The following is a 25,909-nucleotide window of genomic DNA, read 5'->3' on the forward strand; positions in this document are numbered from 1 at the left end:
TTAGCTGAGAATAGCCAGGTACACCGGAGGGGCCTTGACCAGGGTCTGCAAGCAGCTGTGGATGTGTCTGATGCTCTGCCGTTGCTGGGGCTCCCTCTGCCAGCAGCTCTGCATGATGTCGTAGACCTCCGAGGGGCAGGTCCGAGGCCTCTCCAGCAACCGGCCCTGGGTGATGCACTCAATGGCCTGCAAAGCGTGAGAGGGACAAGCCTGGCTGGCTGGCTGGCGGGCTACCCAGAAAGCCCCACAGGGCCAGCACCACCCGCTCGGTTCTCACAGCAAGAGCATCGCCTAGAAGCCGCCCATGTTTCCACTTCTGGGTGGGTTCTCATCCCGGGAAACAAAAGGCACCAGCTAAAAGTGGCCGTCTGTGCAGGAAAGTCGGGTTGGCTAACCTGGGGAAGGGAGACGACCCCTACCCTGTTTGCTCACCCAGCCCTGCCCTTTCACTCCTGGGGTGTCGCCCTCTCCAAAAGCTGGCCGTGGGCTGCGGTCTGGACAGGCTCCTTCACCGCTGCCAACCCCAAGGCGGTTGTCTGTGCAAAGCTGCTCAGAGGCGATGGGAGTGAGGCCCAGCGTGCCCCTCCCTCCCATCATCTGGCACCGGCAGCCCCCCCCCACTACCTCTGCGTTGGAGAGCTGGTACCAGGGCTGCTTGCCGTAGGTGAAGATCTCCCACAGGACCACCCCAAAGCTCCAGATGTCACTCTCGGTGGTGAACTTGCGGTAGAGGATGCTCTCCGGAGGCATCCAGCGGATGGGGAGCATGGTGCGGCCCCCCACCTGCAGAGGGGAAGGCACGGGGTGAGCGGGTGGGGGGCCCAAGCAAGAGGGTCCGCGTGCTCAGAGCCCAGGGGAGTTGCAGCAAGATGCCACATGTGCCAGGGCAGGGGTTAGAGCTGGGCCTGTTCCTTGCCAGGCAGAATGGAGGGCACAGGAAGAGGGCACCAAAGAGACGCCAGTCAGGAGGGGCGCTTAGCACCCTCAGTATTTGGGGGGCCTGGCAGCCTTGGGGACGGGCATGACCTCTGCCCAAGATGGCCTCCCTTCCACTCCAGTAAGTGGACTTAACCAAGATCCTCCTCCTCCTCCTCCTCCTCCTCCACGGGAACCTTCCTGTCTCTTTCCCCGCAGACTTTCCCAGCTTCCATCTGCTTTCTTGCTCCGTGCCGTCTCCCCCCTTTTAATTAACCATTAAATAGCAGTGCTCTGCCCCTCCCCGTCTTTCCACTGGCTAAGTGCTTATAGGTTTTTCCACCCCAGGCCCCATTAAATATGAATAGAGGCTGGGGGAGAATCTAAAAGGGAAAAAGAGAGGGAGGGAGGGAGGACAGGCCCGGCCAGGTGCCCCCTGTCTGGGAGGCAGAAGGGGAGCTGGAAGCCGCTGCTTGACCATCAGTCTGGTAGGGTCACTGGGAAAAGCGGAGAAGCCCAGAATGCTCCTGAGCACCGAGGCGTTGGCGTTGTTGGCGAGGATCCCTATGGGGGGGAGGCTCAGAGGAGGAAGCCCCCGAGAAGCCAGGGGGAGAGTTTCCCACGTAATGGGTAACCAGGAGCACCAGTGCCAGCCAGGAGAGAGGGGCATCCGAGCGGGACAGTAGACTCCAAATTGGCCACAGGGAGTCCGGCCAAGGTCAGGGATAATCAGAGGGGGGTGGTCCCAAACTCCCCGGAAGGCTGCAGTCACCCCCGTCCTTACCCGATAGTAGTCGGTGCTGTAAATGTCTCGCGACATGCCAAAGTCCCCAATTTTCACCACCAGGCCGTGCCCCACCAGGCAGTTGCGGGTGGCCAGGTCCCGGTGGACGAAGTGCTGGGAGGCCAGATAGACCATGCCAGAGGCGATCTGCGTGGCGATCTGCAGCATTTCGCTCAGGGTCAGCTGGCCAAAGGACTGGCCGTTCCCATTGTCCAGCATCTTGGCATCAGGCCCGTGTGACCTGCAAGGCAGGAGGGGAGGGGGTTGAGACCCTCCTCTGCTTTGATCCTGGAGCGCTCAAATTGCTCTTTCCTTGGATTTTGTGCCAGCCACGAGGCGGTCCTCTTCTCTTTTTGCAAACTTATACCTGAAATCTGAGAACCTCGGGAAGGATGTGGGGATGGCAGGACTGCAGCTGAGGTGATTAAGAGATTTCTTCCCCCATCTGCCCACAAGTGAGGGTCAGTCACACAGCCGGAGAGAAGCCCCAAACTATTTCAGATCTCATCACAACGGGCCAGGGAGGGAGGAAGCCCAGCCGAGGAGCACTTCCCATCTGCTGCACCAGAAGACCGCTGGGGGTCCTCGGGCTCTGGCCCAGGGCCTGCAGGATAGCCCCTCCCCCCAGCTGGGCGAGTCCGGGGCCATTTCCCAAAGCAGTTCTCCACTTTCTTCCCCCAGCCAAAGCCCGGCTGGCAGAGCCGGTCGAGGCCCTGGCAGCCACCCTCCATTAATGCCAAGTCTTATCACCGTAACCCTCCGAGCTGCGCTTCTGCCAGCCCGTCCGAGGGAGGCTGGCAGCTCTCGCCTACGGGCAATACCTGGGGGCCGATCGAAAGAGCCTCCGATTATTCCAGCTGATGGCAATCCCCTTCAATTTGAGCCTTTCAGACAACTAATCTAATCAATATTGCAAAGGGAAGATTGCATTAGCCAGGGAGGGAGAGCAGGGCTGGGGAAGCTGCTCCAGTAATGGAGAAAGGGGGGGGAGGCACAGGCCGGGGAGGGGGGAGCTGTGAGGAGGGAGGAACGAGGTGGGACAGTTGTGGGCCACAGGGATCCAACCAACCACTGGACAAGGAAAGAGGAGAGAGAGGCAGAGAGAGGCAGAGAGAGAGAGAGAAGCTCTGAGCATCCCAGTCCCTCACCGGAGGAAGCGGTTGAGGTCCCCGTGCTTCATGTACTCGAAGAGCATGGTGAGGGGCTCCCCATCGGTGCAGACCCCGTAGAATGTGACGATGTGCTGGTGCTGCAGGACGGTCAGCAGCTCCGCCTCCCGCTGGAAGTCCAGCCGGGCGCTCTCCGTGGCTTCTTTCAGGGTCTCCGGAGAGAGGGAGGGGGCTGCTCAGTGAGGAGCAGGGCCACCTGGGGTCCTTCCAGGCAGCCCCTTCCCAGATGAGAGAGATGGGGCGGGGGGCTCCTCACCTTGACGGCCACCAGCATCTTCTCCTGGCTGGGGCTGAGGTTGTGGCACTCGGCCAGGAAGACCTTCCCGAAGGCCCCCTCGCCCAGCTCCCACTTCAGCAGGAGGTCTGTGCGCTTGATGTGCCGGACGGCTGGGGGGAAGCCAAGCATCGGGGGGGGTGTCAGCAGGGGAGGGTCTCTCCTGGGCGAGAGCAGCAGGCGAGAGAGCCCAGCTGGGGACCAGGAGGGGCCAGAGAATTGGGGCTCCTCTGCCCCCCCAGCAGTGGAGCATGGGTCCCCCCCCAGCCCCGAGCACCTACGGGTGTTGCAGAAGTACTGGGGGTTCTCCACGAAGCTGCTCTTGAGCCCCTCCAGCTTGCTCTCCAGGGAGGAGCGGGGGCTGCTGCTCACGTCCATGAACTGCAGCGACATGGCCAGGTCATCCTCTTGAGCCAACACCCCGGACCCTGTGGGGAAGGCCAGGGGATTGCCAAAACTGCCCAGCGGCTGGGGGCCAGGCCCGCTGCTCAGCTGGTCAGGAGTCAGACGGCCACAGAGAGAGGGAGGCTCACCGATGGGAGGGCGGCCTTGCTGCCAAAGAGCCCGGCCAGGTCAGGCAAGGAAGGGTTTGGTGTGGCCAGCACTGGTGGGCTACCTGCGGTGCGAGTCCAGCCCACCTGGGAAGGGTTTAAATTGCCTCTGGGAAGTGCGATCCCAGGAGAGTGTCTAGAAACAGCCTTTGCAACCAGCAGGAGGAGGAGGACGAGGAGGAGAGACCAAGCTGCATTTTTTTTTGCAAACTCTGGACGAGCATCCATGCACGTGTTCCTGAGGTGGTTCGCCCAGCCTTGTCCCGGGACGTTCTTAGACTTTCCAGTTTTGGATTTCCTAGTGGTCTCCCGCCCGAGCAGGCCCTCCCTGGCCAGCTTCAGGCCCAGGCCAGGCTGTTCAGCTGTCGAGACTCCCTCCTCCAGAGGGTCCTCCAAGGGAGCCCCCAGACCCGGCAGACGAGAGGACCCCGTGCCCATCGCAGCCACCAGTGCCTGCTGGAGCGCGTCTGTTATCTGAGCGGCCTGTAGAGGGCGAGGAGGGGCGTGTTTGCCGCGGCAATCTGGAGCCCCCCTCCTGAAAGGGAGGCCGTCCCAGGGGAGCCGTCAGCAGAGCATTTAAGCCTCCAGTAATTACCGTGAGAGGGTCCGAGCCCCCCTCCCCAGCCCTTCCCCATGCATCTTCATCAACGTCAGGCATGGCTGCTGGAGACTGGTGTGAGGGGGAGATAACGGCTCCAGAGCCGCTCTGTGGAAGGAGGGGGTGGTGGGCTTCCGAGGGCGGTCTCACATTTCTCCAGGCAGGAGCAGAAGGGGCTCAGGCTGACCTGGGCAGGGGGTCCCCGTGGTCTCCCCTCCACCCAATCCTGCAAAGTGTTTGCAAGAGGAGCCAAAAGTGGCGGAAGTCTACCTGGCAATGGGGAGGGCGGAGCAAGGAGGCAACTGGCAACTGGCATGCCTAAGAGCCCCCCCCCCCATTCGAGGCTTGGCAGCCCCATAAGCAGAGCCGGCTGGTCTTCTCTGCCAGCTTAGCAGGAGCAGCACTCACGTAGCAAGGGTGTGAGTGTGTTTGGGGAGGGGGGGCTGGATGACTCCAACAACAACAAGTGGCTGCTGCTTCCCTCCCCCCAACCCCCCCCCACTGCCTTTTGCAGCCTTTCCAGCCCCCCTGGGGGTGATTCAGGCCGATCAAGCCCATTTACAGCCTGAATCAATTCCAGCAGTGAATTAGCAGCTGATGCCTGCCTGAAGGGGGAGGAGGAGGAGGAGGAGGAGGAGGAGGAAGGCTAATGAAAAGGGGGGAGGCCCTGGGGGGGGGGACAGCTGCTCCTCACCCTGTCACTTTCCCTTCACCAGCCCTCAGGCCCCCCCTCTAACCCAAAAAATATCCAGCCCTGGAGAAGTCCACCCCTGGCTCAGTGCAAAGCAAGGGGGGCTGAAGCCCCCTCCCCTCCCACTTACGCTTGAGGCTGAATTTGGAATGCTGTCCACACTTGTTCAGGATGACCAGCATGATGGACAGGAAGATGCAGGCACAAACAGCCAGGACCACGGCCACAAAGATCTGCGGAGTGGGGGGGAGAGAGAGAGTGGCACCCTCGGCTGCCCCCCTCCCGAGAAGAAGGCTCCCCCTCCCTCCCTCCCTCCCCAGGAGGTGCTCGTGCTTGGCCCTTTACCCCAACCGGGTGCTCCTCCGAGGTCTCCACGGCTCCCCCCTCCGTGCCATTCGTGCCCTCCGTCCCTGGGCACAAAAGAGAGAGCAGAACCAGGTCATCTCTGGCCAAGCGCTCTCCCCCCCCATCCTTGGCAGCGGCTGAGCTTCTGGCCTCCCCCCCAGCCGCATCTGGGGCACCCAGCCTGCTGCCCTCCTGAGACTGGCTTCCCCGCCATCTCTGCCCTCTTGAGCTGGGCGGGGGGAAACAGGGTCCCTGTGGGGTGCCTTCACCCTAGAGAGAGAGGATCTCTTGGGAATCACCCGGTTTCTGGATGGCCCTCCTCCATCCCAGACGGGGTGGGGCCCTCCTCCCTCGCCCTCCCCAGGGGCAAAAGAGAGCCACACTTACTGCCGGGCGTGAGGGGGCCTTAGCAGCAAGGAAAGAGAAGGAGAAGGAGGGGAACGTTGGCGAACCTCCAAAGCTCAGCTACCCCCCAAATGAACAGCCCCCAAATTGGACTCTCTCTCCTCCTCATCTCTTGCACACAAATACACGCACGCGCGCACACACGCCGGCAGCAAAGCCTGCCTCCACGGGCACTTTCGGAGGGCTCTTGAGACAGAGACCGCAGGGCAGGGGGCTGGGTCCTCCCCAAGTTGTGCACCACTCTCAATATTCCTGCCGTCTCTGGCACTACTCGGCCCTTGGGGGGGAATCAGGGTGGCAGACACACACACCCCGTGCCCAACCCAGAAGTCCGGCCTGAGCAACCTCGGGCGGCAGAGCCTGGTACCATGGAAGGGCTCCTCCTCCTGGAAGTTCGGGTCCGGGAGGTCCATGAAGTGCTGGTAGGTGGTGCAGGAGGCCGAGCCCAGGGCGTTGGCCACCAGCAGGGTGTAGTTGCCGTTGAAGAAGTGCGAGGGCTTGTCGAGGATCAGGCAGCCGTGGACGGTGGTCGTGGTGGGGACGTCCTCCGGGAAGAGCTGGGTGTAAATGATCTGCGTCTCCAGGAGATCCTGCTGGTTGAACTGCCACCAGATGCTGGGCGTGGGGTTGCCGTCCACGGAGAAGGGGATGCACCAGCGGTAGTACATGACTGCCTGGCCCACCGTGCGAATCACGGCTGGGACTGCGGAAAGGGGGAAAACGGAGGTGGGGGCGTGTGGGGGGCACCCCAAACTGGCCGGCCCTTTGCCTTTCTCAAATTCTCCTCTTGCTTGTCTTGACCGCCGTGTTTGGGCCAGACGCTCCCTGCAACACGCTGGGCGGTAGAGTCACGCACGCCAAGGCTGGACTATACCACTTTGGGAGGAGGCAGCCCACCCTATTTCTTTGCTCAGAGGCCCTAAATCTAACTTCTTGCAAGGAAAAACTACCCGCCAAACATACACAGGTAGCTAATACCTTCTTCCAAGCCCTTTTCGCTGAATGCCAGCCAAAAGGGACCCCCCCACTCTGATACCCCTGCTCCTTTCCCCTTACAGGTCACGTTCAGCCGGGCCACGGCTTCCCCCATGCCCGCTTCGTTCTCTGCTCGGCAGGTGATGTTTTGCAGGTTGAAGCTGGGAGAGACGTTCCTGATCTGCAGCACAATTTCTGACTCCGAGTTCTGGGAGAGCAAGTAACGTGAGTCATTGGCCAGCCGGCCCCTCTGCCCTTCTTCTCAGGCTGGCACGAAGGGGGGCACTGGGCCGTCTCGAGCACACCCTCCCCCTTTTAAAGCCCCAGCCTTTGGACCCCAAGCCAGGATTACAGAGAGGAAGGGCAACGCCAGGCGGCCGAATTGACTGCCTCTCTGCTTTAAGGGCCCACTTCTCAACCAACTGGGGCGTTCTCCAGGTCGCTCCCAGGCCGGCACCACCCACCACTTGCCTTGGTCCTGAGGGGGCGTTCAGCCCCCACCCGGGGCACATCCCAGTCTGCCACCGGCTGTGGCTCTCCTGTGATGTGACACGTCAGGTTGACACTCTGGCCCTCTGCCATCGGGGTGGGATCATAGCGGATCCTGACCTTGGGGAAATCTGCAGAGGGATGGAGGGGGAGAGTGGGGGGTTGAGGTAGCCCCCACGAGACACCCCCCCTAGCTGGGGAGGGATTCTCTTGCAGCAGCAAAAGGAGCCAGGAAAATTCTGGACTGGGCTGCAGTAGCATCCGTGCAGGAAGGCAGCCCACATCCGGTGAACTTTGGCTGGGGGGCCCCCACCCAGAGGGCTCTGCCTTACCACAGCCAGAGAGGGTGAGGTTGAAGACGGGAACCAGGGTCCTGTCTTCCTGCAGGCACTGGAAGGACTGGTTGCCTGCCCAGTCAAGCTGCCTCTTCTGCTGCCAGGATTGTAGCCACAGCAGTCCACAAACACACCGGAGGGGGTTCCCCACAAGGATCCTGCCCAGAGAAAGTGGAGGGGGGGGAGAAAACAAAGTCAGGCTGATAAAGCTGCAACAGCCCCCCTCGCCAGCTTCCATCCAGATTAGGGACTCCAGAGAACATCCATTCCCTTATTTTTAATTTTTTTGTCAATGCCTCCGGCTCTCCAGAATAGCATTAAAGGGGGAGAGTGACGTTTGCCAAGCCTGATTAGAAACCCAATTTATCCACGCTGATCTTTTAATACTTGCTTAAAGCGGAGTGGTTCTCCAAATTGCATTATGGAACAGAAGCTGCCGGGCCTGTTTCATTCTGAGTTAATCAATCCAGACCGAGGAGGGAAGCACCTCACAGGGATGCCAAGAAGATGGACTCGGCCAAGGGAGAAGCACCACTGCGAGGAAGGGGACCGTCGCCTCCCCTCCCTCCGGATCAGGCCTTTCCTCAGCAAAAAGGTGGGAATATTTTGCAGGAGAGGCTTGACAGGCATTGCAAGGAATAAATCGGGTTCCATCAGAGCAAACGAAGCAACTTGGACATTCAAAGGACTCTAAAATCTTTTGCTTGGTTCAGCAAAGTCCAGCTGTAGCTCAGTAAGATTTGAAGACTGGAAGATAGCAGGGGGAGGGGGAGAAGGGGCTCTGCCACAAATCAAGGACAAGACCAAACTTTGTGAGTTGGAAGGGTATCAGTCTCTCTTTCTCTCTCTGCGTTTGTGTGTTTGTGTGTGTGCAGAGACTCACAGCTCCTGAAGGCGGAGATGGTAGAAGACTCGCCAGGAAAGGAATTCCAGCTGGTTGTAGGCCAGATTCCTATACAGAGACAGAAGGAAATGACTTCCTTGCCCCCAAGTCCTCCCCCTGGTCCCTCCTCCCTTTCACACAGGCTGCTTGCTCTCCCTACAGGCAGGGATTCAACAGGTGCAGCAGTTGGGACTGGGCCAGAAGCCTCAGCCAGTCACTCTAGATCTATTTATTGCATTGCCAAGTTTACCATCAAATGGAGGCAGCCCCAGCCTGTCTTGTGCCCGAGCTGAGCTTCGTCATTGGAGGGGGGGGCTTCTCTTCATTTGGGAAGCAGCATCCCGCCCACCCTCGCTGGGAGGTGACCCAGGGCCTGGTCTGAGGGAGGCCAAGGGCCAAGGGAAGCAGCAGCTTCCGCCCTTTGGAGCTGACCCATCTGCCTGCCTCTGGCCTTGGTGCTGCCCGTTGCCCCCGGGGGTGGTCCAACGCCAGCCTATCCAGTCACTTTGGCTTGGCTCTCCTGGGCCAAGCAGGGACCCATCGATCATTCTGCGTTGCAGAGGGACATTAACCCTAACAATGATTAATCATGTTCCAGGGAAGCTGTTAATGAACAAAGGAGAGGGGCAACGTGGAGGGGTAGCCGGGAGGGACCCCTGGGGCTTCTCGAATGGAGCGGAGATCAGCTCCTCTTCCTGAGGAGGATTGGTCAAGGCTGGTCATCGTTTAAGTCCGTCTTTCTCAGCCTCAGCAAGTTTAAGATGGGTGGACTTCAGCTTCCAGAAACCCCCAGCCAGCAACGCTGGGAGTCGAAGTGCTCCCATCTTCAATTTGCTGAGGTCTTGAAACCTTGGAGAGATGCTTCAGAGGGTGGTCCAAGTTCTGCCAGTGCTGTCTGGACTTGGAGCCTCAGCTGGGGAACCTCCCTTTGCCCAGGCCAAGCTGCCCCAATGACCCTCTCTGCAGAGAGCCCCCAGCCTCCCCCAGCCAGAAGGGCCCCGATTCAGAACACTCACACATGGGTCAGATTTGGGCTGGCCTTGAAGGCGTCTGGAGCAATGAAGCTGAGGTGGGTCCTCGCGATGGTCCTGCAAGAAAGGCATAAAGTCCCAGAGGGAGGGAGGAAGGGGTGAAGAACCACCCTCTGTGCCCAGGCAGAGCCCCTGTGCCAAGCCCACCCTCGGCCCTTTCCCCCTGAGCTGGCCAAGCCCCCTTGTCCTCCGAAACTCACAGATTCTTCAGCTCCCTGGGGTTTTTCAGATCTTCCCCTGTCAGGTTGATCAGCCCAGGCTGGTTTTCGACAACTCTGAAAAAGAGCAGAGCCGCCTCAGAAACAGCAGAGCCCCTTTCAGCTCTGCAGCAGCTCCGGTCCTCTCTCACCCTCAGGCGTAACATATTTATTTATATATTGTACGCTCCGTTCATATCCTATTTCAATAAAAAGGAACACGGGGCAAAATACAAAACACAGAATATAAAACCTGCAATCTTCACAGGGAGAACAAAAACATACATCTAAGTTGCAAATATTGTTGTTGTTTTTTAACTTCATTTATTGCAGCCAGGAAACCAGCAAAAGTTCCATTATAGGCTCCGTTTTGACCCCCTGTCACTACGTGTTGGATACTTTATTTTTCGGCCCCACAGTCACAAATCGGCGGTGGTGTTTTGCCCCACTTCAGACCCAGGTGTGAACCCACAAGGCATCTCTTATGATTGCCAAGTGAAAAAGCAAACCACGGTTCGAAGGCCAGGAGCCACGTGTGGGTCGGTGGCCTTCAGTGGGGCTGACTGTGCTGAGCCTTAGGGTCAGCTGGCTCACTCTGGCTGAGCCCAGGGAGGACCGGGTGGCACCTCCCTCCCCACCTCGCCACAGCTTTTCCGGGAACTCCTCGCTTCCTGCCACCCGGCATAATTGATGGGTCCCTCTGATGTTGGGAAAAACAGTCTTGGCATAATGGACCATCAGTTCTTGCCACTTAAGCGGTTCAGAAGATAGAGAAGAGCTATTAGCAGGAACCGGTAGGCACGCTGAAGCTTCAGGATGGTGCCCCTTCATCCACAGCAGAGCAAACCAAAATACACTTCACACACACACACACACACACACACACACACACACTCCTACAAAAAGCAGCCTCTAGAAAGCGACTAAGGTTAAGCTGGAGTGGAAGAAACGCCTGATTATTTTACAATTAATCAAGTCAAACTGGGCCATGAGAATGAATCTCAGGCCAGACAAATCAGCCCTCAAAACTGGAGAGGTTTTTTTAGGTGATTGACCCTGAATAACACATTATTTCCCAAGAATTAATACAATTAATGTGTTGACGGTTTTGGCTTCCCCCTGCCCTTAATTCATTCTTTGAATCAAATTAACAGAAAAATGTAATGAATGCGGCTGACTGCCCTATTTTGAAATATTTACCGGCTGTCTAATGTGTTTAGTTCCCAGGATTCAAATTATTGATTTTCCTCCCCTTACAATGTTTCAGTTCAGACCACTTTGCCTAGCGCCCGTGAAAATGACGTTAGGTATGTTTGGGCTTGTGCGGCTTACAAACTTATACGGCCCCTGCTGCTAAGTAAGATTTGTGAAAGAGCAGAAAAATTGCCCACGCTCTCCAGTTTGCAAGTTATAAACAGCAAAAGTGTTTTAGTTGATACTAAGGAGAAGGGACAGGCTTATAAAATAATAAACATCCAGGTTATCCGAGAAAGGTGATGCCACAAAGCAGAACGAAGGGTGTGTGTGTTGGGGGAGGACTAGAAAAGACGCCGGGGGTGAAGCCGTGCCAAGTGACGAACTCCGCTGCATTGCGGGCACAGGATTGTGTGGGTTTCGACCCACGGCAGGTGCAGGGGTGTGAATCGGGGCCTCTGGACGCAACACAATGCTGCACAAAAGACCTCTCAAAAGCCATGGGAAAAAGGGACAAGTCAGATCTATTCCCACCCTTCTCTGAGAAAGTGGGGGTGGGGCTTTTGCCAGGTGTCCTCTATGTGCGCCCCCCTCACTCAGGGGAGGTGCTCATCAGCGGGACCCAACCCTTCATTTTGGGGGGGGGGAGCTTCCCAGTGAGACTATCCTTCCTTCCTTCCTTCCTTCCTTCCTTCCTTCCTTCCTTCCTTCCTTCCTTCCTTCTTTCCTCCCTTCCTTCCTCCCTCCCTCCCTCCCTCCCTCCATCTCATTGTGCCCCCTGCCCAGGTTTTAATGACAAAACAAAAGCCTCCTGCAACCTTTGCTCGGCGCTGTTATTCGTTGGCACCAAGCGGCGCTCAGGAAAGCCGCTGCCTGCGCCCCGGATTGGGCTTCCCTGCAAACAAACCCCCTTTGGGAAACCACCTGCCTTTGTTTGGGGCTCGAACGCGCCGGCGTTTTCAGGGCGACGACCCTGAAGTGACCCTCACCAAGCGGGGGGAAAAGCTGGGGGGGGGGGGAGACGGAGGGTCCGCGCCTCTTCTGGAGGAGCGCGAGGGCAGCAGGACCAGGGCGAGACCCGAGTCGGTGCTGAGGCGGCGGCGACTGTCAAACTTTCCTTCCGCCGCGCTCCTCTTCTGGGGGGACCCGCCGCTCCCGCTCGCTCCCCGCCAGGTGGGGACAGGGACGCCTCCCGCACCGGGGCAAGGCTGCCTCCTTCCCCGCCCTGCGCTCCACCTGCCGGGTCCCCCCGAGACTCACATTTCGGTGAAGTTCTCCAGGCTGCGCAGCTGCGCCAGGGAGCGGATGCCGCGGGGCTCCTGGCAGAGCAGGGCGCTCAGGTAGCAGCGGCACTCCTCCAGGCAGGGCGAGGCGGCGCCGGGCGACAGGCACAGCCAGCCCAGGCACAGCAGCAGCCCGGCCGAGGCGCGGAGCGGGCTTCTCCCCCCGGACTGCATGTCGGACCCGGAGAAGCAGCCGCTCTCATCGGCGCCTCCCTCGGAGAGTCCCGGGTCGCGGGGGACGCTCAGGGCATCTGCCTCTGCCCGGCGCCTCTTCCCGACTGCGGAGCACGTGTGGACGCGGCAGCTGCTCCATTCCTGGAGGGGTTTTCAACCTTCCAGGGGCGCGGCTGCCTCCAGGCTCCTCCTTCCCAAACAGCCCCTCCCGCCCCGTCCCCGCGGCCGTCTCGGGGATGCGGACGGAGAGGCCGCCTCTGCCTCCGACCGGCATCGAGACTGCCCGGAGACGGCGCGACCGTCTCGGCCCAGGACCCTCGCTGAGAAGGGGCCGGCAAGGGCAGGCGCGGCTGGAGGATCTTTTAGAGTAGCGTTTCTCAACCTTGGCAACTTTTAAGATGTGTGGACTTCACACATTGTTGGGGGCAATAAGCTGACTTTGTAATAATGCCGCTGGGGTGTGTGTGAAAGCCCTAATAAGCAGGCATATACATAGAATGAAGGCTACTGCTAAGCTTGTAAGCCGCCCTGACTCTTCGGAGAAGGGCGGGATATAAATGGAATTAAAATAAAAATAAATAAATAAAATAAACTCCCAGAATTTCCCAGCCAGCATGGAATTCGGGGAGTTGCAGTCCCCGCATCTTAAAGTTCTCAAGGTTGAGAAACGCTGATCAAAGAGGGACCCCTGACTCAAAAGACGCTGCAAAATGCTCAGTCTTCTTAGCATGCAGGAGAAACTTCGTTTCTCTCTGACCAGAATGCAGTTTTTTCTGGGAAGAGGGACACACCCCTCCCGCTCCCCTCAATACTTTGAGCTGAGGATAAGGGACGCAGCCCCTTGGATTCACCCAACATTGGGACCAGATGCCGGGGTGGGGGTGGGGGCTGCAGAAAAAAAAGCGATCGCCAGTTGTGAGGACGACTCTTCCGACTTTGCAATTCAAGCATGGGTAGGCTGAGCCTTTGGCGTCACCATAAATCTTGAGTCTCCTGCTGCTAATTTGTTTTGACAGATTTTGACAGACTTAAAGGACATCCCCCCCTTTCTCTCCCCCCCCCGTTGCATTTGGGCGCGATGTAGAAAAATCAAGTTAGCAACAGCACTTTGAAGGCATTAATTGCTTTGATGGCAACAGCTTCTGGGACCGATCGCGGCACCCAGGGCCATTTCTCATTCAATTAAACCCGGGGAAAGGAGAGCGCCCGCGAGTCAGGAGCTGTCCAGCAGACTAGGATCCGGGTTATTTTATGTTAAAGAACCCCGACTCGCGGAAAAGAAGAAAAGCGAAAGAGTTTTGCGGGACCGTCGGGGATCTTATTGCACGCCTGAAGCCAGCCATGGAACTTGGGAAGAGGGGCCAGGCTCTCTTCCCACTCGTGGCAAGGGGGAGCGTGGAGCCACTCGCGCGCGTTGGCTTTCGGGGACAGCTAGTAAAAAGCCGGACGCAAAGACGTTGCTTGCATTTTATTTCAGGCGTCCTAGACCCCAAGGCGGGTGTGGCTTTCTTTTCGAGGGGAGGGGGGATTGGCTGAGGAGCCGCCCTTGCCAACCCTGCAACCCTTCTGGGCGGACCACGAGGACGCCCGCCGCACCCCGGCACTGGGTTTGCGGAACTCGCGGCCACCACGGCTTCTTCCCAAAGGGAAAAGATCTCGGGACCGACCAAACCGGTCAGAGCCGAAGTCGCCTTTCCTCCTTTTCCTCCCGACTGGACCGGTGCCACCCGCGGGAGGCCCCCAAGTCGCATCTTCGTCGTGGAGGGGCGACGGACATCGCTCTCTGGCGGCGGTTTCAGAAGCAGAAGCGAGGAGGAGACGGGGGGGGCAACGCCTCGGAGCGCAGCCCTGCCGGGAGGGAGGCCGCCAAATCAAACGCGCGCGGCAAGCGCCCTCCGGACCGAGGCGCGGATTTACGCTCCGCAATTACGCCTTTGACGATTCATTGATCGGCTGGATCGTTCCCTTACGGACGCCGCTTCCTTCCGTTGCTGAAGCGCGGCTCCCGTAGGGGCGGCCCGGGGCTTTCCGGGTGGTCTCCCATCCAGCTCGGCAGCCGCTCTCGCTCCCCCGCCCCCACCGCGCGGGGAAAACCGGTTCCGCGCCTGCGCCTGCGCGGCGCGCGAGAGGCGGGGCGCGCGCGTGCGCAGTGGCGCCCGCCCTGAGCGGCGTTGCTGGTGCGACCGAAGGGGAGGGAAGATGGCGGCCGGCGGCAAGGCCTCCTCCTCCTCCTCCGCCTCCTCCTCGGCCTCGTCCGGCACGGCGGCCTTCTCGGCGCCGGCCTCCTCGTCGCCGCCCGCCTCGTCGGGGCTGGAGGCGTCGCTGGACAGGAAGCTGCAGGCGGTGACCAACACCATGGAGTCCATCCAGGGCCTCTCCTCCTGGTGCCTGGAGAACAAGCGCCACCACGCCGCCATCGCCCGCCGCTGGATCCACTGGATGCGCCGCTGTGAGCCACCCTCCCGGGCGGCGGGGGGAGGGGAGGGGAGGGGAGAGAAGGGGGGGCCGGGGGCGGGCAGTCCTCCCCGCGGTCCGCCCCTCGCGGCTCCGGTCCTGCTGGCGGCCGGGAGGGGCGGGGGGGAGGGGGAGGGGGAGGGGGCTCCCTCCGGGAGGGGAGCATGGGCCCGGGAACCCGGTAGGAGGGCCCCGCCGCCGCCGCCCCCCCGGCCAGGGGCAGGCAGTCCTCCCCGCGGTCCGTCCCTGGCCCCTGGGGGCGGGAGGGGGCGCGCAGGAGCTGCTGGCGGAGGGGGGGTGGCCTCCGGCCGGGGACCGAGAAAGGCGCCTCCGCTTGGCAAGGGGGATCCTGCCTGGATCGGCGGAGAGGGGGCGAGGGTCCCCCGGGGGCGGGTGTGGGGTGGGCTGGTGCCAGGTGCCCTCCGGGGCCCTGAAGGTCCGCGGGAGGGCATCGCCCGGAGAGCTGAACTGGACGGCCACTGGTCGCTGGACCAAAGTTTGATGGACACTCTTGGCCTCCTGGATGATTGAGTCTCCCTTGACCAGCTTACCCCCGTGGAAGTCTTACTGATCCTTACGTGTAATGTGTGTGTGTACGTATGTTTACTTCTGTCGTGCTCTCAGCATATGCTAAATAATAATTTGCATTTGAAACCGTTTCTGGGTCTGGCTCGCGGAGTGCAAGCAGGGCTGGGCACAGATGGAGGGGCCATCTATCCCTTGGCTTGGCTTGGCTTGGCTTGGGATCGTGCCCAGGTGCCAACCCGTTTCACAGAGGAGCTAAGGGAAAGGCTCCACGTTTGTGATGTGTCAGGCAGCGCAGTCTCTGTTTCTCTTCGGGGCTGATTTTTCCAAACAAAATATTGAGGAGGAAGTATGGTCCACAATAAACCCATAAACGTGGCTAGATTGCTAAAAAGGTTGGGGATTATTTTCCTGGTGGCGAGCTCTTCCCCTCACTGGTCGCTGGACAAGTGGCACTTGCAACGTTATAGGAAATGTTTGGCTGATTAAGAGTCTTATTTCCACTTCGTTGGGGACTTTCCTCATCTTTCAAAAACCCTTGGCACGTGTGAGATTTTTTTATTTTTTAAGAAAAATTGGTGTGTTTTTGTAAAGATTGTAACCATTGCTGTACACACGCAGGTGGGTCAAGGTCTAAAGTCTGTCTGTCGAGTGGTATTCCTGACTAATGTTCCAGCCTGCTCCCTTTAATCCTTGCTGGGGGTGTGACTCGCCAGATGTCAGAAGCACATCTGGAGGGTGGCAGGTGGGAAGCGGATTGAGATGGACGGCATGGTGTTTCAGTCTTTGGAGAGAGAACAAAAAACACATTTTATGGAGGAGCATTAAAAATATGCAAATCTGGGTTGCGAATGGAGTAGCACTGTTGGTGTCAAGGGTTCCTGGCCATTGCATCTTTTTTTGTGTAGCGTGGATTAGTTTCTGAATGGGTGCCTGATCCCAGGGGCTGTTCGTCCTCTCCTCCCCCTCCCCACACTCCCAAATTCACTTGATTTCTCTCACAAGATAGTAAATTTCCTGAGTAAAAAGAGATGCTTTATCTACTCTTGTTTTCTGAGCTGTGAATCCAAAGGTTGGATTTACACATGCATGCTTTCTCTGAATATCTGAATGTTGGGAATGGCCTTGTTTTTAAGATTTTCTAAGAATTTGTGGGATCTGGAGACTGGCATGAACTCATATCTGTGAATATTTGCTTGAAATATCACCTAACGGTTAAAATCCTGAAGGGCTATGAAAAGTTTGTCTCAGCCACAGCCCTCAGGGAACATCACCATCTGCAGCACAGTTAGTAATCTCATTAATTTCTCTTGGATTTCCACCCAAGACACAGAATCAAGGTTGTAAAAATTATCTGTCTCCATTTTCTGAAAATGTTAAATTATTACCACAAGCTACAGGTGTCTGTTTCCCACTCATGTTACTGACCACCATAAGGAGAACATGGCAAAAAAGCTGGTGTGAAAACTTTGTGGTGCAGTTGAAAAAAACCCCTATTCGTGGTCTAGAGTAACACGGGTAGGAGCGGCATACAGGCTGCCCATAGAAACAAATAATTTACTGTTTCAACATTTTAATCAGATATCTGCTATGCTCCAAATTAAGGCAGTTCTTGGGTTAAACACTCAGAGAGAGAAATTTTTATGGAGTTAAAAGAACAGAGTGAAGTTTTTTTGGTAAGGTGGAAGAAAGGAACCATGGCTAGTCTGGCAGTTCAGGATTGGTGCAAAAGCCGCCTCTGGCCTCGTTTCCCATGGGTGCAGAATGGGGCTGTTCCGGCCGTGGCATTTCAGTGGGGAAGAATATCTTTCCCCTACACTGGCTGGGGGTGTCCCAAAGTTTTGGGCCCACCTAAACCAGGCCCTGAAACGAATTTCCCTTCTTGAGAGCAGAGCTGGCTAGAAGCAGAGCTCTCCCTGGTCACTTCAGCCGGTGCCGAGTTAGGCTCCTGTGGGAAACACAGCACCGGTTGCTGGCTCTTGACTGGACAGAAATGCTGTGGTTGTGCGTTGTGGTCGCCCCTTTGTGGTACCTTTTTATATTGGTGGGGTGGGGAAATTGGCTGGCTGGGGAATTCTGAGAGTTGAACTGCACATGTCTTGAAGTTGCCACGGCTGAGAAACGCTGCCTTGCAAGTTGGAGAGAGTGAACAAGGTTGGAGCCCTCTGCTGCAGCAGAAGCAGATTGACCTTGGGTTGAATGAGGGCCGAAGCCCCAGGGTGGCAGGAAGGGGTCTCCAGACAGGAGTCTCTGCAGTTTGAACCCTCTTGAGATGTTTAGGGGAGGAGGGCTCTCTCACCAAAAGCCTCACCGGGTCCCTTTTGCACGGATTTGTCCTTGCACGATTATGGTAGGAATTCCTAAGACAATCTGTGCAAACTGCACTTTGAAATGGCAGGAGAAGGAATGGCTGTAAACATCTCTCTGAAGGGCGTATCGGCGATTTGCTGTTTCTCCTACCGGTATACCGGTTGATACGTTGATTGTGTCATTGTTTATTTAAAGATTTTCTTCATCCAAATAAAATGATCCTTGAGTACTTTGCAGAAGAGTGATTAGATAGTTCCTACCCTCAAAGACAGAACACCCAAAGAAAACGGTCTGTTTTTTGTTATTGTTTTTTTAAAAAACAAGTAGTTGGTTTGACACCAGCTCCCTTTGGGGCTTTTGGTCATACCTTGGCCTGTCTATACACAACTTCCATTTGTTGCAGGGACACAGAGTTGGGAATTCTGACAGCCAGCGGAATAGCTGGTTGTCAATGCTGGCTGACCAGGCCTAATGCTGATTGGTGCATTCTCCCTCTCTGAGGGTGAGATTGGTCCCCCTGTGCCTGGAGGGCACCAGTTTGGGACTCAGCCAGAGAGGATTTGCTGTGGGTCCCTCTTTGTTCATGCCTCTGGCAAGAGACGGTCGGCTGAGCAGGATGGCTGGTCCAGCTGCCTTTTGAGCCCAGCAGGGGTTGAAATAATTCATCCTGTGGTCATCCAGGAAGGGAAGGTGGGCAGAGAGTCTGCCAGGGCTGGTGGGATTGTCCTCGGTTTGCCAGGGATTTTGGCCCCTGCAGCCCGGCAGAGAGAATTTGCCTTTCCTGCCCCAGATGAGGGGCGGCTGACGGCGGAGGGTCAGCTTCTGGGAGGGAAAACTTTGGGGGGGGGTCCCTTGCTCTTTCCTTTCCTGGCCCAGGGCGACAGCCGATAGTCTTGCAAATCTTCAGCACCCCGTCCCTACGGTGGTGCTTGGCTAGGTCACTCCGCAGATCTGAGTCTCCCCAGCTGGTAATCCAGATTTCTGGAAAGTAGGACACTGCCCACAGGTGTAAAATAGTAAGGCAGCTCATTCCTTAACTTGGGAAGAGAGAATGTGTGCCTTAGAAGTAAATGTGTGCTCAGTGTGCTGGAGGGTTACTGTGACTGCGCTGGTGTGAGAAGCATCAGGGCTCAGCGCTAAGGAGAGACAGCTTCCTTGGGATTCTTCCTCGCTGGCCCAGGCTCTTCTCCTCATCCCTCTGCCTCACAGAGGTCCTGCTTGCTTATGGAGGTCTTAGATATAACCGGAACCCAACCTCAGTTTTAAAAGGAGCCTCGGCTCAGCCCCTTCCTAGGCCTGGGCATTGGGTCCCCGGACCCCTGTCCCTGCCTGGCATCTTTGCAAAAGGGAGTGCCCTTAATTTGCGCTCTCTCTCTCTCTCTGTGTGTGAGAGAGAGGGGGGGGGCACACACACACACACACATTTGAGTAGAGAAGGGAAAATTTGGAGGCTGTTTCTCTTAATTAGGCGGGATAGTTTGGTGAAATAAGCTGAACCAGGAAGATCCACCAGCTTCACCCTTCCCCACTCACAGCTGACCCTCAGACCCCAAAGGTTTGCGTGTTTTGTCCCTCAGGAGGATGCGATGTAGCCCGGGGACTCGAACCGGCCCCCTCTGCCCGTGGAGCAGATGAAGCAGGCGGGGAGAACGTTTTTGTCCCATTTTTCTTTCTTTCTAAACTTGGAGAAGCTGAATTCGGCCTTTGCTTTGCCTTTGAATGGCTGGTGCTGGATGAGGCCACCGGGACCCGAGGGGAACGCTCCTCTCGGGCGCACATGCCCGCTCAGCCTCTGCACAAAGTCTCTGGCTTCGCTAGGGCGCTCCTCATGCCGGCTGGGAACAATGGGTGTTGTTATCCCACAACTCCGGCAGCCAGAAGAGAGCTAGTATGTAGGCCAGTAGGAAAGGCTGGCCCTACAGACCTGGGGCAGTGTGCCAGCCGGCGTCTTTAATTGGTCCCAATAATTATGCTCTTGCTAAGTGGAGGATAGATGTGGGATGGATTGTGGTGTTAAGACCTGTCAGATAATAGCAAAGTAATCTCAGGGCTTCCCTTCTCAGGAGTCACGCAGTGCAAATGGCAGCCAGTCCGGCTGGGGTGGTTTGGAAAGGAAAGAGGGGTGCCTGGGGCCCCTTGTTGGGCTGGGGTCACGGGTGATCCAAAGGTTCACCATCACTCCTGGGGTGGGAGGAAGCCAGCCCACCCCCTTCCCAAGAAAAGCAGAGGGGCTGGGGGTGCAAGGGCTTCCATGTCCAGGGGTGGCATTGCCTGATGCCAACAGCCACCTGAGCCCCACAGAGCATCCCAAGTAAAGCCGCCCTCTGCCCTGGGAATCTGCAGCGGGGGGGGGGTGGTGGTGGTGTCTGTGTCTTCTGAAGAAGAAACAGCAGCACTAGAAATTTGTTTTTAATAGGGGGCAATTTTAAAGCTAGATCCACCTGCAAAAACTGCAGCAGGGAAGGATAACTGCAAGAGTAATAAAAAGGGGGAAAGGGCAGGGTTGAGGAGGGTTTTTTTTTAAAAATTATCCTTGGCAGGCAGCCCGCCAGGGTTTCACGCACCAATGACCGTCCTCTGTTTTTCCTCTGCTTCCAGCTGGCTTCGCTCACCGACTGAACCTCTTCTACTTGGCTAACGACGTCATACAGAACTGCAAAAGAAAAAACGCCATCGTCTTTCGCGACACGTTTGCCGAAGTGCTGCCTGAAGCCGCTGCGTTGGTGAAGTAAGTTAAGGCTTTTTTGGAACCGTTTCTCTGCTCCTTCCGATCCCCGTGGCTGCTTTGCAGGTTTGCTGACAAATGTGCTTGAAAAAGCAAAGTGCCGAAAGGAGAGCTGCTTGGCCAGGTGCCAAAGGGAAGGGATGTGTTGCTCGAGAGGCATATTTGGACTTGACGAGAACTCCTGCATCTTAAGAAGCTCTAGTTGTCCTTAGAAAGCTACAAAGCTTTGGTTTAACTCAAGTTTGTTTGTCAACAATGCAAGATACTTGTTTCTTTTGTGTTTTATTGCCAAGGTTTACAGTTCTCTCTCTCCCCACTCTGCCTCCCGTGATCCTCTCCAAACCCGCATGCTAACTGGAGGTGAGGTGAGAGAGGGAGCCTGGGAGCCTTCCAGCTAAGTCAGAGAGAGAAAGTTTTAAAACTTGAATCAGAAACAGCTCAGAGTCTCTTGACTTGGAAATACGAGGAGGATGCTCCGCAAAGGTGATTCCCTCTTCCTGGCAGGTGGAAGTAAGCTGCAGGTGGCAGGGGTCGGCCTGGTCCCCTTGGGGTGGGGGGAGGGGGAGAGGATCCTCTGCTGCTGAGCCCTTCCTGGCCCTCGACTGTGACTGTGAAGCGCTGCCCGGCTAAGGCCGGGTAGTTCTTAGTTTCCCAAGAAAAGAGCTTGCTAGTCTTCTCCTCCTCGATTCCTCCCAGTGAGGCTTTCCCCTTGGTGGGGCTGCAGGGATGGGAGGCATCTCCGGTCTAATCAGAGCTCCTTGGAAGCTTGACTTTCTTTGGGCCCTGCCGCCTCTGCTTTCTGCCTCTTTGGAGAGTTACGTGTGTGAAATCTTCTAGGGCAATATTTGGCTTTTCTCGGGGAAGATTTCTGTACTTTGATGGCGTAACTTTGCCTCTTGTTGACCCACAATGCTTTTACTGACTCCAAAAGCCTCTTTTGGGGTGGCAGCTGTGCTGACCAAAGTCTGGGGCCGCCTGGCTTGGTGAACACGCTCTCAAGCAGCCTTTCTCAACCTCGCCCACTCTTCAGGTAGACGAGGCAGCCTGTGGCCACTCTGGGGAGGACATTTTTGAAGAGGTAGCTTTCTCCCACTCCTCACCATCCACTGAGGTTTGAAACTGCCGGCGAGGTGACTGTCCGAGGAAGACGCTTCGGCTGGAATCGCTCGTCTGGGGCCCTGTGCGCATTCGTCTGCAGGGCCCCTGTGGGAGAGTTCGTGCTTGGTTGCGAAGTTCTCTGGTTGGGAGCACCTCAGTTTGCCTGTGCTCTCCAGAGGCATCCACAGATGAGTCCTCGCAGTCAGAGGACAGTACTGTGAAGTTCAAATATTTTTAGGAAGGTGGTGTTTTGGTAGCCTCTTTTGATTGTTTTCTCGCTCTGAGATTTAAGAAAGTCGCCCTCAGTTCGGAGCCTCTGTGTTGGGAATTTTTTTTCCTTCTGTACGTTACTGATAAAAGGTCCCCCTGTTTTAGTCTGAACCCTCGCTAGCATCTGAGGGTGAGTGGATTCCAGTCCGGAGGTGGAATCGCTCTTAGGGGAAAACTCTTTGGGTTCCTGCCTAAGCAGAAGGGATGCGAGGCGTACAAACTCAGCCAGCCTTTTCTCTCTTGCTTGTAGAGATCCCTCCGTCTCCAAGTCTATAGAGAGGATTTTCAAAATATGGGAAGACAGAAATGTGTATCCAGAGGAAACCATTGCCGTTCTAAAGGAAGCTTTAAGTAAGTTCCCCTACATTTCCCTTTTTCCCTTGGCCTGTTGTGTGTTTTCTCCGTGCGTACACAAGCCAGACGGACTGAGTCAGGGATGCTTGGCATTGAGGCAAAAGAGGGCAAACAGGAGGGAGAAAGCTCAAAATTCTTGTCTTCTTGCACTGTTGGCTGAAACTCTGCTTTGTCCTTAATGTTTGTCCTCTTGAGTAGCTCGCTGTCGAGTTTATTCCGGTTCTCCTCCCAGCCCTTTCTCCATTTGTGTTTTGGAGGGGAAACACTGGGAATCTTCCCTTTTTACTGTTGTGCTCTGTCTACGTTCATTTGGGGAGCAGCTCGTGAAGTTAAAGCAGAAAGGCCTCCCTGGAACCTTCCAGGCAGTTTCCCCTGTGAGACGCCCCAGAGTACAGAAGAGAAAACAATGTTTTCCAGGTTCCACTTTCAAATCCCAGAAGCAGCAGAAAGAAACTCAGAGCAAACAGCCAACTAAGTCTTGGAAGAAATCTCAAAGTAAGGAAATCGCACATACAAAGTGTCTGAATGTGGGGGCCAGCGGCCTCCTTGCAGGGGGGCCTAGAATGGCCCCTCTAGAAGCTTCCAGGGGGCGGACACCCCCTTCCCACCCCCGTTTATCATCCTCGGGAGAACAGCTCGTCCGATCAGCCTTTGCCGGCTGCAAGTCCCTCACCCGGCAGCCGTGCTGCCCTGTCCAGCCGCGGCAGGCTAGCAGAAGAGGAAGGCCCGCGGCAGATGGGGAAGGCCTCTGTTCCTGGCGCTCAGGACGGGCTGCCAAGGAAGCTGCTTAGCGCCGGTCAGCAGCTCAGGTTCCCCCGAAGGAGCGATGAAGCTCCTCGGCCTCCACTTTACTCGCCTCCCCGGAAGGAGCGCTGGGCCCCCGCCCGGTGCCTGCCTCAGCCCTGCAGGCAGAACGACCCCTTCTCCCCCCCCCCCGAGGGGAGGCCGGGGTCACCTCCCGGGATGGAGAAGAGGGGTGGGCCGAGGCGGAAGTGCTGGGGACAGTTTGGGGGGGCCTTCTCTAAATGAGGTGCTTCTTATTTCCTCTTTGCCAGCCTCTACCAACCCGAAGGCGGCATTAAAATCCAAGATTGTGGCAGAGTTTCGGGTAAGCCCAGCAACGAAGCGATTGGCTCAGCTGGCTTTGGGAATCGGAGGGCAGGAGGTCCTGGGATGGCGGGCAGAGGAGGGGAGCTCCGGCCGAGCCTCTTCCTTCTCCGGGAAAACCTCGCCTCCCCTGTGGCCGGCAGTCAAGGCGGGAGGTTGGTGCAGCCCTTGCAGGAGGGGCCGGCCCTGTCCTGGCGCCTCCCTCCCCGGTGCCCAGCCTCAGCGGCTCTCGATTCCCCTCCTGCAGCCGCAGTCGCTGGTGGACGAGCTCCTCTCCCACAAGCACTCGGAAGAGCAGATCGAGCTGAAGGAGAAGCAGCTGTCCACCATGCGGGTGGACGTTTGCAGCACAGAGACCCTGAAATGCTTGAAAGGTGAGTTGGCCAAGAAGGAGCGACGCGCCAGACCCTCCGATGGAATCTGGCCTTGGGGGAGGGGCTGGTTTCTACCTTGTGCCCTGTGGCTTAACTCAGCCGTTGTGGCAGAGGCGCTGCCCTGTTCTCTGGCTTCGCTTTTGCCCCAGTTGCGCTTCTCTCGGCCTTTCAGACAAAACCGGAGGGAAGAAGTTCTCCAAGGAGTTTGAGGAGGCCAGCGCCAAGCTGGAGGAGTTCGTGAACAGCCTGGACAAGCAGGTGAAGGACGGCCCTTCGCTGACGGAAGTGCTGGAGAACGCGGGCATCTTCTACGAAGCCCAGTACAAGGAGGTCAAGGTGGTGGCCAATGTGAGTCTACAGGAACACACACACACACACACCACAAGGAGGTCAAGGTGGTGGCCAATGTGAGTCTACAGGAACACACACACACACACACACACACACACACACGTCCGGCCCGTCAGGGTTCCTCCTCTTCCATCAGGCTAGCAATGAAAGCGGACCCGAACAGCCGGCCTTCCTGTGCAGCTGGTGTGGTTGTGTGCCTGCTTTGGGCCGCCTTCGAGGGGCACCAGAGACGTGGGCCCTCCTCCTCCCGGTTCCCCTCTCAGCCCTCTTCGCCAGGCCTCGTCTCTTGCTGACTCTCCCCTGCTTCCCTCTGCCAGGCCTACAAGACCTTCGCCAACAGAGTCAGCAACCTCAAGAAGAAACTGGACCAGCTTAAGGCCACCCTGCCTGACCCCGAGGAGTCGCCCGTCCCCTCGCCAAGCATGGACGCCCCCTCCCCCACGGGCTCCGAGTCCCCGTTCCCAGGGATGGGGGAAGAAGATGCCACCCCCTCGCCCAAGGCGTCGGCAGGGGCGTCGGCGGGGAAGTCTCCCTCCCCAGAGCTCGCCACAGACAATCGGGACGTGGAGGACATGGAGCTCTCCGATGTGGAAGACGAGGCCCCCAAAATTATCGGTAGGGTCCCCGGAGTGGGAGGAGTCAGGTGGGAAATGGGGCCGGTTGAGGGGGGAGGGGTCCAGGAGGGGCCCCCACTGAAGGCACAAGGCGGAGGTTGCTAGACGAATGTAAATGGGGGGCAACGAAGGCTCTCCCGGGTTTGGTCTTTCCAGCTGCAAAACATCTGCCTGCTTCTGTGTCCCAGAGCCACACGGGTGGGGGGGGGCGTATTGTCTCTGGCCAGGAAGCGCTTTATAGACTGGTTGCCGCTTTCTCCCACCCTGCACTCCAGGTCCACACTCTTAACTGGCTCAAGGTCCCACTGCTGCGGGGGGTGGGGTGGGGGGTGGTTTTGATTGGCAGGCTGCCAGGCAGGGCTTAACAACTGCCTTTGGGGTCTTCTGGATTAGTGGAAGAGAGGCAAGAGAAACCAGCGGCTTCAACTCCGGCCCCTGCCAAGATGGCCGAGAGCGTCCCCAGGGCTTCCCCGCTGGCGACGGCCACCCCAGCAGCTGCTGCAACCTCTGGAGCGCCCCCGGCAGCTGCACCCGTGCTGGCGCCCCCCACTGTCACTCCTCCGGCCCCCAAGCCGGCAAGCCAGGCCCCTCTTCCTCCGTCGCCGGCTCTGGCGTTGCCAAACCTAGCCAACGTGGACCTGGCCAAGATCAGCTCCATCCTCAGCAGTCTGACGTCCGTCATGAAGAACACAGGTGAATGAGCGCTAGCAGCCGGGAGGGGGGATGGCTGGGGGTCCCCAGGCAGTTGTCTGGATGGAGACGGGCACCGCTTCGGACAGAAAGAGCCTGCCAGGAGAGAACAGGTGAAAGGGCAGACTGGCAGGGGAGGGAAGAGCCGCGAAGCCCCAGCGCTTGCTCCGGGGTCCGGTTCTCTGCCTTCCTGCCAGCTGTACCCCCGGCTCTTCCTTGAGGGCTGGCCTGTCACTGGACGGGGAGCCTTCGGCTCACCTCTGCACACGTCTCTCCCTCCAGGGGTCAGTCCTGCCTCCAGGCCTTCCCCCAGCACCCCAACGAGCCCCACCAGTCTCATGGGCGGCTTGAAGGCTCCGGCCACGGGACCTCTGGCGGCCTCGCCCAGCCCCTTGGCCAGCATCCTCTCCAAAGTGGAGATCACCCCGGAGAGCATCCTGTCCGCGCTGTCCAAGAGCCAGGCCCAGGCCGCCCCGGGCCTGCAAGGTAAGCTGTCGCCCCGCCAGAGCCGGCTCCAGAGGGGGCCTGCGAGCTCCTCCCCCAGGGAGCCCACGTTCTGTTCTGTGGGTCTCTCTGTGCATGATTAAACAAGGGCCGCACCAGGCAAATCGCAGCCCTTCCCCCCGGTCACGTGACGGCATTTGGTCCTGGTTTTCAGCAAAACTGCCCCATCCTGAATCGTTTTACGGCTGTGGTGGGCCGAGGCCGTTACCCCTGTGGTAAATTGAAGACTGCCTGTATTAC

At 57.7% G+C, this 25,909-nt stretch overlaps 3 protein-coding genes across 9 annotated transcripts in view; 1 reads left to right on the forward strand and 2 right to left on the reverse strand.

The window, feature by feature from the left end:
• On the reverse strand, nt 1–12,293 carry NTRK1 (neurotrophic receptor tyrosine kinase 1; the record flags this gene model as incomplete). The annotated part of the gene is made up of 16 exons (XM_083374586.1): nt 1–186; nt 625–783; nt 1,700–1,940; nt 2,848–3,020; nt 3,125–3,255; nt 3,424–3,570; nt 5,113–5,215; nt 5,328–5,392; nt 6,100–6,435; nt 6,789–6,915; nt 7,179–7,327; nt 7,529–7,689; nt 8,415–8,483; nt 9,431–9,502; nt 9,646–9,720; nt 12,097–12,293. The coding sequence occupies 16 exons, from the start codon at nt 12,291–12,293 to the stop codon at nt 1–3; spliced, it is 2,391 nt and encodes a 796-aa protein (XP_083230712.1).
• The window catches only part of ZNF687 (zinc finger protein 687), a 129,890-nt gene continuing 110,850 nt past the window's right edge, over nt 6,870–25,909 (reverse strand). Inside the window, exon 10 of the transcript XR_014493871.1 lies at nt 6,870–6,888. The gene's annotated coding sequence lies outside the window, so the exon portion shown is untranslated. The remainder of the gene's footprint in view (nt 6,889–25,909) is intronic.
• The window catches only part of RPRD2 (regulation of nuclear pre-mRNA domain containing 2), a 32,801-nt gene continuing 21,360 nt past the window's right edge, over nt 14,469–25,909 (forward strand). For 3 of the 7 annotated variants that reach the window (XR_014493876.1, XR_014493877.1, XM_083374617.1), the window contains exons 1-10: nt 14,469–14,742; nt 20,181–20,310; nt 21,926–22,026; nt 22,447–22,524; nt 23,085–23,137; nt 23,384–23,510; nt 23,683–23,858; nt 24,179–24,476; nt 24,869–25,168; nt 25,448–25,651. Coding sequence is in view for 3 of the 7 variants with exons in the window: in XM_083374617.1 (XP_083230743.1) it covers nt 14,493–14,742; nt 20,181–20,310; nt 21,926–22,026; nt 22,447–22,524; nt 23,085–23,137; nt 23,384–23,510; nt 23,683–23,858; nt 24,179–24,476; nt 24,869–25,168; nt 25,448–25,651 (1,717 nt within the window). In the remaining 4 variants the exon portion in view is untranslated. Of the gene's footprint in view, nt 14,743–20,180; nt 20,311–20,665; nt 20,673–20,716; nt 20,818–21,925; nt 22,027–22,446; nt 22,525–23,084; nt 23,138–23,383; nt 23,511–23,682; nt 23,859–24,178; nt 24,477–24,868; nt 25,169–25,447; nt 25,652–25,909 lie in introns of those variants that run through there. The other 4 variants (XM_083374618.1, XM_083374619.1, XR_014493878.1 and 1 more) reach the window with 3 other exon arrangements.

Source organism: Vipera ursinii (genome assembly GCF_947247035.1).
Source record: "Vipera ursinii genome assembly, chromosome: 15".
Classification (NCBI taxonomy): Eukaryota; Metazoa; Chordata; class Lepidosauria; order Squamata; family Viperidae; genus Vipera; species Vipera ursinii.